The sequence below is a fragment of the Protopterus annectens genome, chromosome 14.part0 (assembly GCF_019279795.1).
Source record: "Protopterus annectens isolate FY-2018-M chromosome 14.part0, PAN1.0, whole genome shotgun sequence".
Classification (NCBI taxonomy): Eukaryota; Metazoa; Chordata; order Ceratodontiformes; family Protopteridae; genus Protopterus; species Protopterus annectens.
In genome coordinates, this window is record NC_056748.1 from 726,359,506 (window position 1) to 726,380,815 (window position 21,310).

General features: G+C 41.5%; 1 protein-coding gene across 1 annotated transcript in view; it reads left to right on the plus strand.

The window, feature by feature from the left end:
• Nucleotides 1-21,310, plus strand: part of REEP3 (receptor accessory protein 3) — a gene marked incomplete in the record, with an annotated part of 1,378,370 nt that overhangs the window by 1,178,989 nt on the left and 178,071 nt on the right. Inside the window, 1 exon segment of the mRNA XM_044056467.1 lies at nucleotides 2,630-2,777. Coding sequence (XP_043912402.1) covers nucleotides 2,630-2,777 — 148 coding nt within the window.

Sequence of the window (21,310 nt, forward strand, 5' to 3'; positions counted from 1 at the left end):
CCTGCACCAAACACTGTAGGTCTCATTGGTGGTGGTATATTGTTCTTGTGTGTTTTAGGGAGACTATAAATCATTGGAACTAATGGGCTATTGGTATTAAAAATTTTAAATAATTCTTCCTTGATTAAACCAGTCATTACAAAATCAAAAATTAAAAAGGATACTCTCTCTCTAATACCAGTGACAACACTTTTAGAAACACATTGATAAGTGTTGCCATCGTGTAATAAACCATTCATCTGTTGCAAATATAATGCTTTATCTAGTATCACAATGCCTCCTCCTTTTGTCAGCTTGTTTGATTTCAATTGAACACACATGTTTTAGTTCTTGTAGTGCCCTCATCACTTAGACATGTTATTAAAATTAGTCCTAGTTCCATTAGCAAATAATTCCCTAAAATCAGATTCACATATATTAATGAATGTCTGTATAGCAGGGTGCATGGTTGGTACAAAAGTACTAGGTCTTTTAAATGAGGCATAACCAACATTTTTTGTGTCAGTATTTGATGCAAACATATTTCTCAAAGATAAGTTCCTGCCAAGTAATCTTAGATCTTTGAGCATTTCTACATGATTAGCCCTCTGGGCAGGAATAAAGGAAAGACCTTTATTTAGTAATTCAGTTTGCTCTTTAGTCAATGTTATCAATGAAATATTAAAAACCAAACCTAGATTTAGATTCTCCTCCTTTTGGTTTGTTGCGGATTCTGCTCATTATTCCATTGTCTCTGCCCCTTCATCGGCCTGGTCATACTCCTCGAACAAATCTTTATAGGTAATGGATTCTTCAGGGAGAACTACGCTATTTTGTATGTTTAAAAAACTGAATTATCACCAGTCTTATCAGGTCTCTGTTCATGTCCTGGCATAACCAACTCTCTCCTATTTTACAGTGCCATCACTAAAAAAGGACCTGTTGCTAGTACTAGCCTGTTCCCCAGAATTAGTTGTCAACATTGTTAGTGTCTGAACACATTGCTGGAACTGCTTGTAATGTTGCTGGCAGTTGTGAGTTAAGCGTGTTATTTAGCACATTAGAACTCTCACCTAATTGGTCTGTCGTAGAATTAACATGCTGTGCAGCCACTGATCTTAAACGTTCCCTGGGCCAGGAGAATACATTATTATTCTCAAAATCCTTTTTGTCTCGTCGTAGCTTCCGAGATTTAGTGCTTTTGTAGCCTTTTCTCGTACAACATAACTCTCTTGTAGTTTATCTAGCCTGTCGCTGATAACATCCACAGAAAAAGTATTCAATATAGTGTGTTCCATTGCAATAATATTTTCCTTAAGCTCATGTTCCATAGGTAAGAAAAAGTCAATAAGTAGCTCCATGAATTGAGAGCTGAAGGATAAGTTCAGCTCTTGCCATCTCCTTAAGTCTGAGTATTGCTTGCCATAACTGGGCATATTAAGGACCCTCAGTCCCCGTGGAATAATATTGTTCTTGAGTGATGCCTCGAGGTGCAAGCATTGCCATTGCAACCTCTTATATTTATATAAATTATTCTCAAGCTCTCTGTGTAACCTAAAAAAAATTAGGGAGCTTTGTCTTTTTAATAGCAGTGGTCTTGGTTTGTCATATTTTAGATATGAGGAGCTTTTCTCCCTACGTCTCTACTGAAAATGGACATGTGTCCAGCTAGACTAGCCCGGTCAACAAATGTAAAATAAAATAATAAAAAAATAGATACAGCATTTAATCTTTATGTACAGCTTCGTCCAGAGGTTGGTGAAATCAACTCTGTTAGTATGAAAAAGAACAAGTTTCTGAAAGAGGTCTGCGTTTAAATATTTTTCAGTGCATTAATCAACACAGAGTACTTACATAACTATGGGTTGGTCAGTTTTTGAAAAATAGGTTGTCATGTTTGCCTTCCTGTCTTTATTGTTTTCTGCTCTTGAGCAACAGCCCCAAGCAGTAAACATACTTGAACAAGTTGTGCGACTGTACTGTGAGACATCATTAAAAAAACAGAGATATCGTATGAGCACTCTGCTTAATAGTTAACCCTTGAGGTTGTTTGGCAGTACGTCCAGGATTTTCTACCCACTTGTCCATCTACTGTCCTTGTGGAGTGCAAGAATGTTTTCCTGTCACTGCACCCTCTTCTGAAGTGAAGATGTGTGTGATACTCAGGATGATGCTTGCTTGGAGGGTGGCATTAGTTCTTGTCTTGGACCTCCGCAAGAGACGCTCTAAAACAGTCATTACAGTCCGTTCCCATTTTGTTTTTTTTTCTACAGTTTGTCTCTATAATTTTTTCCGTATCCAGTTTTAGCAGTTTTTAGAGCAATCACGTGTGCTTGAAAGCACTTTCCTCTACACTAACTTATATTAGTGTGTACTGAAAATTAAATGTGCATGCTAAAGAGCATGTTTATTTGAAGAACTGTAAAACATATTCATTGTTACTTACCGTGTTTAGCATAATATATTTCCTGGCTTTTCTGAATAAATGAATTACCCATTTAAAAAAATGTTGCAACATATGTGGTTAGATGTTACTATTTACAAATTTTATTTTTTGTTCTTTAATTATTGTATTGGCTTAAGAAAAATAAATTGTACGAGCCTTCAGCTCCAGTATTTATTTTTAACATTGCAAATTTATATTGTACAGAGTCAAGGAGCAATAGCAGAACGTTTGCGAAGTTTCAGCATGCATGATTTAACAGCTATCCAAGGAGATGAACCTGTAGGACAGAGAGCCTTCTCTGCTTTACAAGATGGTAAAAAAAGAAACAAAATCCCTGCTAATGATGAGGATGGTATGTTTATATTTCTGTTTTAGCACCAAAATATTCTTGAATGTTTTCTAATGTAGCCTTGGAACTTTCAAGTGTACTAACTGCATTATATAGTAAAGTGAACGTATCAGAATTTCTTTTTCTACATCTGCACTTAAGTTGATGAAACATCTGCACTTAAGTTGATGAAACACTGTAAATTCTTGTGTTGCATTTCTTCCCGATTTAAGTGTAAATGGTGTAGCTTCAGACTTTTTCTGTTTTGTTGTGAATACATTTGATTAATTTGCCTAAGATCTGTAATGTTCCTAATGGAAGAAACTGGTACAGTTGCTGATGCATTGAAGCTCAAACCAGTGTATTACTGCCTTTACTATCCTTGATAAATTCCAGAAATTTCTTAGGTTTTTGACAACCACTTAATCCTTAAAGTAACGGGTACAGTGGGCGAGAGGTGTATAATCATATCACTGGAGGCAAAATTATTGCATATAAGCCCACTTCAAGTAGTCAAAACCACACACACACAGAGACCAAGGTATGCTGAGGCACTTAAGCAGTCTTCCCAAACCACAAAGACAACCTAGACCACCACTCCACAAGGGGGGATCCACCTTGGATCCCGGGAACTACCGCCCCATCAGTCTGATGAGCCTGATCTGCAATGCCATGGAACGTATTATCATGGAACTTATAAACAAAGACATTGGCAACCTTAAAACACTGGACTCCACCCAGTTTGGGTTCATAAAGGGCCGGTCTTGTCTCCTGAACCTGATTGACTTATTCGAATCAGTCTCCAGAGCCGTGGACGAGGGTAAGGCAGTCCACACAGCCTATCTGGACCTCGCCAAGGCCTTTGACACCATCCCCACTCTGGAATCCTAGATAAACTTACTAAGCTGGGCATTAATCCCCACATCACTCAATGGGTTGCCAACTGGCTTACTGACAGAACCCACACTGTAAAAGTAGCTGACTCCATATCCAGCTCCAGACAAATGACAAGTGGAGTACCTCAGGGTTCAGTCCTGGGACCGCTCTTGTTTGGCATCTACTTCTCTAAAGTACAGGCCAACACTAAGGGACTTTGGCTAACAAAGATGACTGCAAACAGAGAGCCATTATTGAATCCCCAAATGATGTGGATATTCTACATAAGGGCCTTACAGAAACAGATGCTTGCCATGGGCTCAAGCTCAGTGCCAAGAAATGTATAGATGTTCATCGTGTTACCCTGCTGCAGTCATCACACTTGGGTTATCCTGCTGTCAGGCGGTCCCGCAGTCAGCCCGAATTCCAAAGTCTTGGTCCGGCATCGGTTGCTGTCGCTTCTTCCCTGACGTCAGTGCGTTAGGGGTATATAAGAGGCATCCGATGCCATTTTCTTCAGTCTTTCTTGTCGCGCGGTGCCCGAAGCAGAAGCAGTTCGCAAGTGCTGGTCGGCCGACACACCTGAGATTTTCGATTTGAATTTCAGTCCGAAGTCTTCAATAAAGCTAAGTACCCCATTGGGGAACATTTTCTTGCCTCAGTCTGATGTCAGAAAAAGTTAACAATTGCATTTCTTGTGGGAAGCAAATACCTCATAAGGACTTCCATTCCTATTGTATTCCTTGACTAGGCCCAGACCACGATGTTACAGGTTGTCGGTTTTGCGCTAGGTTTATTAAACGCACTATCAAATGCCATTTTGACTTCGCACGGCATTACTTTGGTAGAAAATTCAATTATATCATGCCATCAGAGCAGCCGATGACCGCAATTCATAAAAAACACAAGGATAAGGACAGGCAGCCTAGGAATAAGCCAGACCTCGAGGCCTCAGCTGGGCCTGTCGCCGGTTCTCCGGTTTTAAGTGAGGCACCTACACAGCCCCTGATGACGACAGAGCTGGAACCCCAGACAGCTGCCGACTCCCACACGGAGTCTACTAGGCTGACGCAGCCATCTACCGACACCGGAGCAGATTTAGACACCGGTGCAGAGGAAACACCTTCGGTTGCAGAAGTGTCTTCAGACCGACTACACTCACCATTAAATCTTATGCTAAACTTAAAACTCCTTTAAAACCTAAGAAAACTGTTCATCAGTCTACAGGTCAAGGCCCCATGCCTAAGAAACAGATGCTTAAGATGGCTGAAGATTTAATTACCCTTATCAGGGGTTCCCATCCCCCTCCTGATAAAAGACCAAGACAAGAGGAGGATTATGCATCCTCTGACCAGGTTTCTCTCTCATCAGATTCTTCTGAGGAACAGGATTACACTTTTCCACCTTATGAAGATTCTGATGCTGAAGATTCTGTTCCCTCAGCATCTCCCCCTAAAGACTACTCCTTTGGGGAAACATTACATACCATGAGGGAACATTTCCACTGGGAAGGCCAGGATTACTCAGATTCTAAGAAAAGGCTCCGAGAGTTCCTTCTATTACCCCAGCACAGACCCCTTGCTATTCCTCCTGTTTTAGATATTGTGGATGATGTCTACTTGGAGTCTAGTTTAAATCCAGACTCTCTCTACCTCCTGCTCCAGCCAAACCAGACAGATACTACAGAGTACCTGACTCACACAAATTCCTTTATAAAAACCATGTAGCTGACCCAGAAACCATATCCCAGGGTCCTAAAGGAGCAAAGGCTTCTATGGCTAAAAATCCTGTGCCCTCTGAAAGAGATTCCAGAGCCTTAGATAGATGGGGAAAGAAAATATACACCTCTGCAACCCTGGCTATGAGAGCATTAAATTGCCAGTTTCACATGTTGAAATATCAACAATTCCTGATGTCTCAGTTAAAACAAAAAATGAGCACACACTCAGAACAGCCTAAGTTTAAGGAAATGCAGGATGTGTTGCATGCAGCTGAACAGGTGGTAAAAGCATACTTTACAATGCAGATTTGATTCACTGGAAGCTTCATGTAGAGCAGCTGTTACTGGCTCAGTCATTCGTAGACATGCTTGGTTAAAAGGGCAAACCCTCCCTGACCATGTTAAAGCAAAATTATTAGATGCACCTTTACAACAGGATGTATTATTTGGTGTCAAAGCAGGAGAGGTTTTAAAGAAAATGGAGGATAAGGCTAAATCTATGCAAACGGTCAAGGATTTCTTGCAGGTACAACCCCCTCGCTTCAGCAGAAATTGGCCAACAAAAAATTGGTCCTTTCCAGCTTCAGGCAGATCACAGAGGGGCAAATACAGACGCCCAAGAGGCAGAGGTCAATCACAGGGCCCTTATAAACCTCGCCAATGGGGCTCTGCTACCCAGAAAGGAGGAGAAGAACAGGCCCCAAGCTAACAGAAGACAGACACAATGACTCTATCCTCAAACTACCAAGCAAATCTCTCCTGGCAGCACTCTTGGGAGGAAAACTAGCATTTTTTGGAGACAACTGGCCCATCATCACAAAAGACAAATGGGTTCTAAACATTGTCTCTCAAGGATACAGATTCCACTTTCATACCTTACCAAGGATCAAAGGAATGCCAAACCTGCCACCAAATCAATGGGCAGAGGCACAAAAACAAATTACAGCTCTCATGAACATGAGAGCCATTCAACAGGGACCTACACAGGAGCAGGGACAAGGGTTTTACTCAAGACTCTTCCTAGTTCCAAGAAAGGACAAAGCATGGAGACCCATTCTGGATCTTTCAATTCTGAACACCTATCTGCAAGTACCAAAATTCAAGATGCTAACACTACAGCATCTTCCCATGCTGGGCAAGAATGCTTGGCTAGTCACTTTGGACCTCAAGGAGGCATACCTGCATGTCCCTATAAGACAAAATTGCAGAAGATACCTCCGCTTCATTGCAGGTTCAACACATGCCCTTTGGCTTATCTACTGCACCCAGGGTCTTCACAAAATGCCTGGCACCAGTAATTGCATACTGCAGACAGAAAGGAATTCAAATATACCCATACCTGGACGACTGTCTTATTCAAGCAGAAAGCAAGGACATTCTTTTACAGCATCTGGCATTTGTCAAACACCTTCTAAGTTGACTAGGATACACAGTAAACGAAAAGAAATCAAAACTAGTGCCCTCACAAAACAACATTCCTGGGTGCCAGCTTGAATACAACGGTCCAGATGTCTTATCTCACGCCAGACAAACAACGACAACTCTTTCAGTATTTCAAAATAATGGCAACAAAGACCCAGCTCCCTGCAAGAAAAATTCTGCAGGCCTTGGGATTCATGGCATCTTGCATTCTACTAATACCATTTGCAAAACTGCATATGAGGAAATTACAATGGTACCTGAAAAGTGTATGGACTCGGCACAGCCACAGCTTGGAAACAATGATTCCACTCATTCCCTGCCTTCAACAGGAGTTTCTATGGTGGGCACAGGCATGTCACCTCAACAAGGGTCAGCCTTTCACCTTACCCACAGCCAGGCAAACTATGACAACAGATGCATCGGACTATGCCTGGGGAGCACACATGGCAGGACATTGCATTCAGGGCAAATGGACTACAGATCAAAGACACCTGCATATCGATCAAAAAGAAATGCTAGCAGTGCAGAATGCCCCAACAGCTTTCAAGGACCTTCTACACCCAGGACAACTACTAAGGACAGACAACACGACAGTTATGTGGTACATAAACAAGCAAGGGGGCACACATTCCTACCCTCTATGCAGGCAAGCAATGACCTTGTGGAACACTGCACTGTCCTACCAGGTTCAATTACAAGCACAATTCCTGCCAGGAAAGAAAAACACATTGGCAGACTACCTAAGCAGAAACATCATGGATCCACACGAATGGAAACTAGATCCACAAGTATTTGCAATGATAGCTCAAAAATGGGGATGCCCAGACATAGATCTGTTTGCAAGCCCCCACAACCACCAACTTCAAAAATTTTGCACAAGGACCTTCCATCCACTAGCTTGGAAAGTGGACGCTGTCTCATTCAGTTGGAAAACATTAAGTGTATGCCTTCCCTCCACTGCCTCTTCTAGCAAAGGTACTGCTGAAAGTCAGATTAGAGAGGCCACAAATGATTCTCGTTGCACCAGATTGGCCACGCCAACATTGGTATCCAATTTTAAGGACCATGGCCCAGGGCCCACCATGGATTTTGCCACAAATTCCTCACCTGCTCACCCAGTGAGACAATCTGATTCTACACAGCCAGCTCAAGACTTTAAACCTGGCTGCATGGCAAATTACCTAAACAACCAGCCAACACCTTTATCCAAAGCTGTTATGGATGTCATTCTGGAGGCCAGGAGGCCCAGCACCAGGAAAACCTATTCAGACAAATGGAAAAGATTTTGCTCCTGGAACCAGGCTAAAGGCCTAAATCCCTTGGAGCCGAACATTCCTCAGATTCTACAATATTTAACTGAGATGTTACACAAAGGACTTTCCTTTTCATCTATTAAGATCCACGCCTCAGCAATTTCAGCTCATTACAGCACGGATCCTCCTTTATTTTCACATCCACTCCTAAGACAGTACCTCAGAGGGGCTAAGAACTTAAGACCGCCAAGGAGAGCTCCAACACCTACTTGGGATCTCAACTTTGTCCTGGAAAAACTTACACTGCCGCCCTTTGAACCAGCTTTTTCAACTGATTTAAACTTTCTTTCATGGAAAACTGCCCTACTACTAGCAATATCCTCAGTTAGAAGAGTCTCAGAGCTACAGGCACTAATGGCAGTGGAACCTTTCCTCATTTTTCATCAACAGAGTTTCTCTATGAAATAATCCTTCCTTTATGCCAAAGGTGGTATCCAGTGTGGCCCTAAACCAAAACCATTCACTTGCCCACCTTCTTCCCAAATCCCCAGAACAAAGGAGAAAGACTCCTGCACTCTTTGGACATTCACAGGCAATTACGTTACTACTTGGATAAAACTAAGGCTTTCAGAAAAATTGACCAGCTCTTTGTAGCCTATGCTACAGGATCACAAGGAAAAGCTATCTCAAAACAGACCATTTGTAAATGGATAGGACATTGCGTACGTTTCTGCTACACACATCATGGGAAACCAGTACCTGCTAACATTAGGTCCCACTCCACCAGGGCTACAGCTACATCAGCAGCCTTTCTCAGGGGAGTGCCAACCAAGGATATTCTGGAAGCTGCTACTTTGAGTTCAGTGCACACCTTCACCAAACACTGTCACTTACCTCTTTACTCTGACTAGAGCTGGTTTTGCCACTGCAGTTTTGCAGGGCCTACTAGCCTCTTCTAACCCTGTTTGACTCCATCTCCCCTCCTTAGCTTTGGGATTCAACCCAAGTGTGATGACTGCAGCAGGGTAACACGATGAACATAGTACAGTTTTGTACCTACCATAAATGTAGATGTTCGAGTGTTCACCCTGCTGCAGTCCAGGTTACCCTCCCTCCATCCCCTCTGAACTAGCTGAACTTATCTCTACCACTTTAGAGACTTTGGAATTCGGGCCGACTGCGGGACCGCCTGACGGCAGGATAACCCAAGTGTGATGACTGCAGCAGGGTGAACACTCTAACATCTACATTTATGGTAGGTACAAAACTGTACTTTACCTCCTACTGCTCCTCGAGGCGTCAAATATTGCTCGTTTATATTTGCATTAATAATTCCAAAACCATGACCTATATGAGGTATCAGAATATTTTATCTTGAAGCATACATGATGGCATACACAATTGTATTGATATTTGACCTATGTCAGAGTATTTGTTAGAATTGTAAGGTGATAACTTTATTTTTTAAAGACTCAAGCCACACCCACTAGGAGTTAAAAGTGCACAATCAAAAGAGCTGTACTGTTCTTCGTGTTTCACTGTTGCAGTCATTACATTTGGGTAATCTGCTGGCAGGTTGCCCTCAGTCGGCCTGAATTCCAAAGTCTTGGTTCCTGCGTCGGTTGCTGTCTCCTCTTCCATGACGTCAGGTCGTCAGTGCAGCTGACGCCATTTTCTTTAGTCTTTCTTGCCGGGCGGTGCCCGAAGCAGAAGCATTTCGCAAGTGCCAGTCGGCCGACTACTGAAATATTCATGTTTGTGTTTCAGAACCGAAGTCTTCACTAAAGCTAAGTACCCCATTGGGGAAACTTTTTTTCTTGCTTTTTACTGATGTCAGAAAAAGTTAATTGTATAACTTGTGGGAAGCAAATAACTCATAAGGATTTCCATTTGTACTGTATTCCTTGCCTAGGCCCTGATCACAATGTGCCTGGGTGTCAGTTTTGTGCTAGATTTAACCAACACACTATTAAGTGTCGGTATATTTTTGCATCAAAGTATTTTGGAAACAGATTTAACTACCCAGAATTGTCGTCTGATAGCAATCCGTCTACCGGAGTACATAAAAAACGCAAAGGAAAGGACAGAGAAAGGCAATCAAGATCCAAAACCGATGACGAAGCTTCTCCTAAGCCAATCGGTTCGCCAGTACTCAGTGAGGCGCTTTCCCAGCCCTTGATACCCGCTACCTTTGAGTTGCGGGCCTCTACCCACACCCATGTGGAATCCGGCATGCCACAAGATACTCAAGGTAGTGGACCGACGGATGCATCTCCCTCAGATGGGTCCAGAGCCACTGAGCAGGCACCGGCTTCTGAGGGTGTATTCAGACCTCAACATTTGTATATCAAACCGACAGCTGCAAAACCAAAGACAAAAGCAACTTCTAAAACTAAAAAACTGACGCATGAGCCACGTGCACAGGCCTCTATGCCTAAAAAAACAGATGATCAAAATGGATGAAGATCTTATTACCTTGATCAGGGGTTCCCATCCCCCTCCAGATAGGAGGCCTAGGCAAGACACTGACTATGAATCTTCAGATCAGGTTTCTATTTCTTCTGATCAGGAATTATCTATTCCTCCCTATGAGGATTCTGATGCTGAGGAGTCTATTCCATCTGCATCTCCTCCTGAGGATTATTCATTTGGAGAAACATTGCATACTTTGAGGGAGCATTTTCACTGGGTGAGTCAAGACTTCTCAGAATAAAAAAAGAGGCTCAGGGATTTCCTTCTCCCTCAGCACAGGCCTTTAGCCATTGCCCCTGTCCTAGACATTGTGGATGATGTGTTTCCGGAGTCAAGCTTGACCCCTGGCTCCTTACCTCCGGCTCCCAGTAAGCCTGATAGATATTACAGGGTCCCTGACTCACATACATTTTTATTTAGAAACCCTGTTGCTGATCCTGAAACTATTTCACAGTGTCCAAAGGGAGTTAAGACCTCAACAGCAAAAAAATCCTACCCCCTCTGATAGATATTCAAGGGCACTGGACAGATGGGGGAAAAAGGTTTATACATCTGCAACCTAAATTGTCAATTTCATATGCTTAAGTACCAACAACATTTTATGGGATTGCTGAAACAGAAAATGATGTTGATTTCAGAATGTGCAGAAAATAATTGCAGGAATTATTACATGCAGCTGAACAAGTAGGAAAACATACTTTGCAATGTGGTTTTGATTCCTTAGAGACCTCCTGCAGGGCCGCAGTTACTGGATCTGTAATTAGGAGGCATGCCTGTTAAAGGAAAAAAAAAAATTGCCTGATCATGTTAAAGCTAAACTGCTAGATGCACCTTTACAGCATGAGTCTCTGGTATTAAGGCAGAAGAGGTTTTAAAGAAATTGGAAGACAAAGCTAAGTCTATTCAAACTGTTAGACTTCTTACAAGTGCAGCCACCAAGTTTCAGTAGACACTGGCCTACAAAAAAGTGGTCCTTTCCTGTGTCAGACAGAGCTCAAAGGGGCAAATACAGACGCCCTAAGCATTCCAGATACCAGGCACAAGATTCATACAGGTCAAAGCAATGGGGTGCTTCCACCTCCAAATCTGGAGGAGATAAAGTGCAAACCTACAGAAAGCAATCCCAATGACTTCCCTCTGCCTACACCAAGCACTTATCTTTTGGCAGCACCCATAGGGGGAAAATTAGCACTTTTGCTCAAAATTGGCAGTTAATAACCCAGGACAACTGGGTACTAAACATCGTATCACAGGGATACAGATTCCATTTCCACACTCTGCCAATGGCAAATGGTTGGCCAGATCTGTCAAAAAATCAATGGGCAGAGGCACAGAAACAGGTTACATCCCTCATGGATATGGGGGCCATTCAGATGGTACCAGAACAGGAAAAAGGACAAGGTTTTTACTCAAGACTGTTCTTGGTACCCAGAAAGGACAAGGCCTAGCGGCCAGTACTGGATTTATCGATTTTGAACATATACCTGTACATTCCAAAATTCAAAATGCTGACTTTGCAGCAGCTTCTGCCCATGCTGGGCAAGAATGCCTGGCTGGTGACTTTAGACCTAAAAGAGGCATACCTGCATGTTCCAATAAGACAATTGTGCAGAAGATACCTCAGATTCAAGGCTGGCTTAATGCATTACCAATTCTCTGCACTGCCCCTTGGCTTATCTACTGCGCCCAGGGTCTTTATAATGTGCCTGGCACCAGTAATTGCATTTTGCAGACAAAGAAGTATACAAATATATCTTTACTTAGACGACTGTTTTATTCAAGCAGAGAACAAGGACACTCTCTTCTTCAACAACTGGCGTTTGTGAAAAGGCTTCTAACATGCCTAGGGTACACAAACGAAAAGAAATCACAACTGGTACCCTCTCAAAAGATAACATTCCTGGGTGCAAGCTTGAATACAACTGCCCAGATGGCTTACCTTATGCCAGAGAAGCAAAGGCAACTGACTAGTTACTTCAAACTGATGGCAACAAAAACCCAGTCTTCTGCAAGACAAATTCTGCAGGCTCTGGGCTTAATGGCATCCTGCATCCTACTGATTCCATATGCAAGACTGCATATGAGGAAACTTCAGTGGTACCTAAAAAGTTTATGGAGTCAACATTCTCAGTCTGGAAACAATGATTCCTCTCATTCCCTGCCTGCAACAGGAGTTTCTCTGGTGGGCAAAGGCATGTCACCAAAACATGGGACGGCCTTTCACTCTACGCCCTGTCAGCCAAACCTTAACAGACGCATCAGATTATGCCTGGGGGGGGCCCACATGGCAGGACGATGGATTCAGGGCATATGGACACCAAAACAAATGCATCTACATATCAACCAGAAAGAGATGCTAGCTGTTCAAAATGCCCTAACAGCCTTCAAGGACTTACTTCATCCAGGACAACTACTAATAAAGACGGACAACACCACAGTCATGTGGTATATACACAAACAAGGGGGCAGACACACATACCCCCTTTGCAGATTAGCCATGGTACTGTGGGACACAGCTTTGACCTACTAAATACATCTTCAAGCTCAATTCCTGCCAGGAAAACAAAATACTCTGGCAGACGATTTAAGCAGAAACCTTATGGATCCTCACGAGTGGAAATTAAATCCACAAGTCTTCAGCATAACAGAGAAATGGGGGCACCCAGATACAGGTCTATTTGCCTTGCCTCTCCTCACAATTATCAATTGAAAAGATTCTGCACAAGGACTTACAACAGACAAGCATGGAAAGTGGACGCCCTATCCGTCAGTTGGAAAAACCTATCAGTTTATGCCTTTCCTCCTCAGCCTCTTCTCCCCAAGGTCCTCCTAAAAGTCAGACAAGAGAAACCGAAGATGATACTAATTGCTCCAGACTGGCCCCGTCAACACTGGTACCCAATCCTAAGGAACATGTCTCAACACCCAGCTTGGACCTTGCCTCAAAGACCACAACTATTGTCCCAGCAAAACAATCAGATCCTGCACAATCAACTACAGACCCTGAACCTGGCAGCATGGCTGGTCATGTTGTCATACAAATAACACCTCTCAGTAAAGCTGTGATGGATGTCATTTTGGAAGCCAGAAGGCCTAGTACTAGAAAATCTTATGCTGACAAATGGAAGAGCTTCTGTGCTTGGAATCAAGCACAAGGAACTGATACAGCAGAACCCAATATTCCTCAGATATTGCAATACTTAACTGAGATGCTTGACAAAGGCCTATCTTTCTCATCAATTCAAATCCATGCCTCTGCCATTTCGGCTCATTAAAATACAGAGCCACCAATCTTTTCTCATCCTTTACTAATGCAGTATCTTAGAGGAGCCAAAAATTTAAGGCCTCCTAGAAGATCACCATTACCTGCATGGGACCTCAATTATGTGTTGGAAAAGCTCACTCTGCCTCCATTTGAACCAGCTGCTACCACTGATATAAAGTTCTTATGGAAAACAGCTCTGCTACTAGCAATTACTTCAGCAAGAAGAGTTTCAGAGCTACAGGCCCTCATGGCTGTTGAGCCTTTTTATCGTATTTTACCCAGAGTGTCTCTGAGAACGAATCCTACTTTTATGCCTAAGGTGGTCTCCAGTGTGGCTCTTAATCAAACAGTTCACCTGCAACTTTTTATCCAAATCCGCAGAACAAGGGGGAGAGAATTCTGCATTCCTTGGACGTACACAGACTGCTAAGACCCTACTTGAGCAGGACTAAAGCTCTAAGAAAAACTGAGTAATTACAAGTGGCATATTCTGCAGGATCAGAAGGCAAGGCTATTTCAAAGCAGACAATTTCAAAGTGGATAAGCCACTGCATCCGTTTCTGCTATTTACACCATGGTAAGCCTGCGCCCAAGGGCATTAGGTCTCATTCCACCAGAGCTGCAGCTACTTTAGCAGCCTTTCTCAGGGGAGTACCAACCAAAGACATTCTAGAGGCTGCTACTTGGAGTTCTGTTCACACCTTTACAAAGCATTATCATTTGCCTCTCTACTCTAAATCCAGGGCAGGCTTTGCCACTGCAGTTCTGCAGGGCCTTTTAGCCGCTCCTAATGCTGTTAAGCTCCAGCCTCCCAAACATAGCTTTGGGATTCTACCCAAATGTAATGACTGCAACAGTGAAACACGAAGAATATAGTACAGTTGTGTACACTTGCCATAAATGTAGATGTTCAAGTGTATTTACTGTTGCAGTCTAGGTTACCCTCCCGCCATCCCCCTGTCATTCTGGAGTTTCTTTCCTTCTCTATCTTCTACAACCTATGTGGTGTATTTGCTTGTAGATGAAGGTAACGTTTATATTGATGTGTGTGTGTGTGTGTGTGTGTGTGTGTGTGTGTGTGTGTGTGTGTGTGTGTGTATATATATATATATATATATATATATATATATATATATATGTGTGTGTATATATATATAATGTGTGTGTGTGTGTATATATATATATATATATATATATATATATATATATATATATATATATATAAATTTTTTTTTTGCTACCTTTTTGGGGGCACCTGACATCGGGGGCAAGAAAAACTAAAGAAAATAGTGTTGGCTGCATGTTTTATACCTCTGACGACCTGACGTCATGGAAGAGGAGACAGCAACCGACGCAGGACCCAAGACTTTGGAATTCAGGCCAACTGAGGGCAACCTGCCAGCAGATTACCCAAATGTAATGACTGCAACAGTGAGTACACTAGAACATCTACATTTATGGTAAGTGTACACAATTGTACTTTTCCTTCTGCAAATTGCATGTAAACTGAATTAATTTTATTTCTGGTACGATTAGGTCTGTATTCTGAATTAAGTATAAAATACTTTATTGTTGGAGGAGTAGTAGGAAGGTAATGCATCACATCCTGACTGTTGAAACTGAACACACAGCACAAGCCCTGTTGAAGGAATCTCCAGAAATGACCATATGTATAACCATTCTTTGACAACACGTCCAGGACTTCACAGCTGACAAACAGATTTACATTCTTCACCTTCTGATGCTTGTGGGTACTAACTCTGAGAATACACAGATGTGACAAAAGGGAAACTGCTGGTAGTATGATAACACTGCCCATTTCTTCTTTCTGTCTCTGTGATCTCCATTTAGGCAAGTAGTTGGTGAAATAGTTCTGCTTGGTGACCAGGATTTATGATTGACAGTACTCTGCTAGAGGGATGTGCATTGAGTTGGACTTGATCATTTGGCTTTCACTGTGATAGGGTCTATGATCAGGTATCCTTTTCCTCCAAATATTCATGGTGTTGAAGGTTAACTTTTTAGCTGGGATGTGGATCTTTATATATGTGAACAAAATATCCAGAAGGTTGTATAAACGTTATAGGAAATGTTGAGGGCCCTATTTGTGTTCTATTTTCCTGAGAAAAAAAGTAAGTAAAAATCTGGTCAGTGGAATATACTCCTTTTTCTGCGCATGTAAGCCTAACACATGATTAAGAATGTTTTGATGATATGGATGTATAAAGACTTAAACTGCAATGCAGCATTCATCCATGTTAATGCTAGTAGTCCTATCCCAAGGTAAATTTTCATGAAAGTTTGTGTAATAGACTTACAGCAGTGGTAGATGTTTGACCAGTTATGAGTTTGATTTTGTTGAACTACAATGGAGATATTTAAAAATTTGTGTTAGTACATGATAAACTGTATCTGTACAGAGTGTTACATAATTGTTTTGTTTGCTAACCGGATTTCTCCATCTGGACACAACATCTGGAGAGAAGTCCGCAAATTTTAAGGACAACAAACTTGAATAACACTAGTTTAAGAATTCCTGTTGAAAAAAACATGTTTCAGCTTAAAATTTGATGGTGATAAACGAGATAAATTGACTTTAGCAGGAGAGGACATTGCTGCATTCAAAACGGGTAGTAACATAGGGAGCAGACCCCGGTGCTCTGCCTGAATGTGCTGTAGACTGGGTGCACTACAGGCACCATTTGTACTTTTTTTTACTTTGTACAGTTAGATGACATAAGAGGTAATCTTCCTTTTTGTTTTTTTTTTGGTGTAAAAAGAAAATTAATCTTGCACAATTACTAAAATGTACTGAGTTGGTTATATAAAATGTAATCTGTTTTGGCTTCTGTTTTCCCACAATCATTCATTTATATATAAATACACACACACACACACACACACACACACATATATATATATATATATATATATATATATATATATATATATATATGGGATCTGGACACATGCTCGACTAACATATGTCCGAATCACAAAACATCGAACACATACACAAAAGTGCTCAACATCAACAAGCGCTTCTGTGTATGTGTGCCTGTCTTGTAGATCGGACTACAGTGTGGGTAAGGAAAAATTCCCTTTTCCCCACTGTAGTGTGATCTCGGAGTGAGAATAATAAAGTAGGGGGGTGTGGGGTGCAGGGCTAAGCCCCTGCAAAACATAGATTTTTTTTGAACTACACATACATGGAAGCGCTTTTCGATGTTAAGCACTTTCGTATATGTGTGTTCGATGTTTTGTGATTCGGACATATGCTAGTCGAGCATGTGTCCTAGACCTATATATATATATAGATATAGATATAGATATAGATAGATATAGATAGATATAGTTTTTTATATATATATATATATATATATATATATATATATATACACACACACACACACACACACACACACACACACACAGCATACATACATTTGCCAGAGTGCTTTTATTAGGAGATTTTTACTATGCTTCTATAGCTCCCCACTGGATGGAATATATGCTGCAGTGCTCGTTATATTGAGCCTTTTGCAAATGTATAGTTTTGTAGACCATGTTCAGCTGGAGTGACAGCATTCCTTCACATGTTCCATAGTTTAAAAAAAAAACTGCAATCCCAGGACTTCCTCTTGCAGTTGGACTCTGCCAACACCTTATCCCCAGAGACAAGCAAGCTGACATTGTCCATTTACTACCTTACCAGCTTCTCCAGCACACAGGCCACTAATCCTACCAGTCTCATCTGGAGTGTAATCAGGACCTCAGAGGGGCAAACTGGTTGAGCTGTTTTTTGAACTGCTGTTCAGTTTGCCACCACTGGAAGATGTCAGTGCTGGACAAAAACCACACCATTTCCCCAACATCTACCTCCCCTTAAACCATCTTTTTGTGCTGCTTGCCCTGTCTGTGCTTCACCCATCACTTCACTCATTTTGTAATGTAAATAGGCACATGCACATCATGACAGAAACTGGAATCCCTTTTTTTCTGAACACACCTAGATAAGATTACAGTGAAGTGATAATTGCCCAAAAACCGCCATCTGGATTTGGTGACTTTACAAAATATAGCAAACAGAATACCAAATTTGTAAAATAATTTCCTAATTACCATCTTAGACTTCAGCTTGCCAAAGAGTCTAGAAGAAAAATTTTTAGATGGCAACTCTAAATCCCATAGTCGTGTCACCAGGATTTCTGAATTTAGTGAAGATTGTTTATGAATAGCAAGATAAACAATTTGGAGCTGATAATGAGAAATCAAATTCTAGAAATTGGTGATGGAATAGCTAAAGGCAGAATTACTACTGTTCTTGCAGGTTTTGAGAATCTCCAGGTTTTGAGAATCTCCAGTTTGGAGCCATGCATACATATGCATTGTCAGAACATTATGTACAAGGAGGGATAATATGGCAGGAGTTTCTGAAGAGTAAATTTTGAGGGCAAGGCACTGTCAGTGTTAAGATGCTGCTTGTATGTCTACCCACTTAACTCATACTTTTCTTTTCAAGTGTGTTTTTGTGTCTTTGAAGCATTTTACATGTTGCTTCCTTGTTGCACCTTGACAATGGAGTTAAAGTGGTGTGTGGGGGGCTAAGCTACCCAAATTTGTGGAATGGAGGCGGAGACTTCAATGTAAATGTTTGTTTTATGTTGACACTTCAACTGTCTAAAATTTGAAGTGGATCTTAGTCATGGAAAGCATTTAAGTAGCAATTGATGGTTTGTTTTTTGAGCTGGTTATTTGTTCAAGATCAGTTCTCATTACTGGTTTGGTTTTATGTAGCAGGCATACTTTGATGCATTCATTTCAGAGATTTATTTTCTAATGTTTTGACATTCCAGTGAGTGGTGGTTTTGTTGGGATGAGATTCACTGGATATGCCTGTATTTTGGCCATATATTTCCAGGGAGAAATTTGTTGGTGGTCTATATCGAAACCTTGCAGTTGGAGCAACTCTGAGTAAAAGCTGAAACTGCTGGGTGAAGAAAGGCTAATCTAAAATTTGGTAATTGTAGATATAGCTGTTACTGAATATAAATTCAGTATAGAAGTAGCAGTGCTGAAGAAGCCTTTCTCAGAACATATTTCTGGACAGGACACAGACACACTTGCTCATCCTTGGCATGCCCACTCAAGCTTTGGAGAATCACCAGTTTATCTGCAGCATGTTTTTAGGATGATGCACATACATTTGAGAATTTAATTTTGGTCCATTGTATGGAATTAATCTCACATAATTCTTGGGGTAAGGTAATAGATTTCACAGGAAGAAGGATGCAAAGAGAAGACACTAGTATTAAAAAAGGAAAGTAAGATGTTAAGCACTTGAAAGGTATCTGTGAATGTGGTGAGAGAGTAAAAAAAAAAGTTGAGAAAGGTACAGAGAAAAAAAAATGAAGTAATAAGAAAAGTGTTGTCAGTGTTACTTGAGAAGGACAGTATAAAGAAGGAAGCCATGACGGAGGCACAAACAAAACAGGGGGAAGCAGTGACAGAATATATGCAAATCCACATGCTTAGGACTGATGCATGTGTGTAAAGCTTGAGTGGAGAAGTGCCTTTGTTAATGTTAGTGAAGTCTGAACAGATTCAAGATGCATAAAATCTGAAGTAGTAATAGTTTGGGAATTATTTGTGAAGGGGTGGATGCATTTATAGAGATAATTACAGAATAAATGCGTTAGTGTCAGGTAAATGTTGTGCTGTCTGCATTCCCTAACTCATTTATTTTTCCTGCCCCGATATTCAGTGGTGCATATGCCTTATTCTGTTTTTCACTCATTCACTCACCATGCTAAGTGTCTCACTTAGCCCCGGTGCTACTCATTTCTTTTGTGATGCTTGTATAGTACAGATCGACACTTTAGAAGAGGATGCCATGTTTGACCCCTTCAAAATTCACCTTTGATGTTACTGGGCTGCCAAATGCTAAGCCATGGCCTGCATTTGACACTGCCTTTCTGGCCTGTGGTGTAGATTACAGTATAAAGTGCTGCCAAATGTCCCTCACAAAACAGCTAAACTGGTTCTGCACTAGTGGCAGAAGGTGAACTACATAGGTATCTGAAATCACTTGCACTCTTTTAGAAAAGTATGTTCCCAAGATGGTGTAGTCCTGATGTGCCACCAAATACTCTTTTCCCTGACAAGGTCAAAGGTCGCACTCCTGTTTGACAGATGGTAGGTCAGTGAGATCTGCATCCATGACAATCTCCTTTGGTAGATGCATCCTGCAGTGCCAGAATGGCTCATCCCGTGATCAGGTATGCAGAGCTGGCTATCCATTGGCGTGCACACAAGGAGTGGTTCCTAAAGTCCTCAGAATCTGCTTAATTTTAACATTCTGTGCATTGACTTTTACCTTTAGGTCTCTTCCCTGGACTTGCAGGGTTCCTCTGTCCAGAATAAGGATGGTCCATTGTGCCTCCAACATGAATAAGAATTGTGGGATATCTCCAGTATTAGTTGCAAGATGTTTGATTCTTGTTGTGAATTGTCATCATGTGTGCAAGAGCTCTCATTCGGGTACATGAAGTAATGCCATTGCTATGCCCTCTGCAGGCCTCTTCAGCCCTAATGCCATCTTTGGAAAGTATGCAACTGAGTACTAGTGCCCAGTTGCACATCACTTAAGTCACTCCTGAGTCCATCCCGTCAGAACACACCTGCTGAGTCTTGAGCTAAATTTATGGGAATGTCTTACTGAACCGTTGAGACCTGGGAAAGGGGCTCAATAGCAAAAGGCCATTATTTCAGAGATTGAAAATTAAATGGGCTTAGGCTATAGACAGGGCAACAGGCTCTGGTATGTGCTTGGTTAGAAGGGTGTGGCTAAGACCTTCTTTTAAAGTCAGGTTTGGGCAATCCATTATGGATACACCCTTTAGGCAGAGTTGTTTGGCTAAACCTTGCAGGATTTTGTGAAGAACTGCTAGAAGGAGGAGGAAAACTCCTATTCTTAATTGTCAAGGTCACATTTTAAAGTTTTTGCTTGCATCTTTTGAGAACATAGAGAACGTAACTGTTACTTTTTCTTCTTCTGAGGGTAAATCTTCTTTAAATGCTCTTAATGCTTGTGTCACTCTGGTAATCAGACACACTGAAGTGTTCTGACTCAGCTGATGCCAGCTCTAGAGCAACAGCTACTGGGTCAGTTGTGAGAAGATTTGCAAGATTGCATTCTTCAGAATTTGTCTGAAGATGTTAAAGCTAGTTTCCTCCAAGATGGCTGCACACTGAGCAAGTTTAATTTCCGCTCTCCTAGTGTGTGAAAAAAGGAAACTCAGAAAAGAGGTCCAGTCATTTTGCCTTTTTGGGTAGATTTCAGTTACTGGCTAGTAAGTGCACTGCCTGGATGCCAGCAAAGAAAAATTTAGAGAACCTGAAAGAAAATCAACCACAAAAGATGAGAAAATACTTGATGGGAAGAATCCTACAGCTGTTCAGCAAAAAGCAGTGCATGCTCCATCTTTGTTGTAAGACATGACTTCCAGTAATCTAGTGGAAAAAATAAGTCAGGCATGCTCAGAGCTGA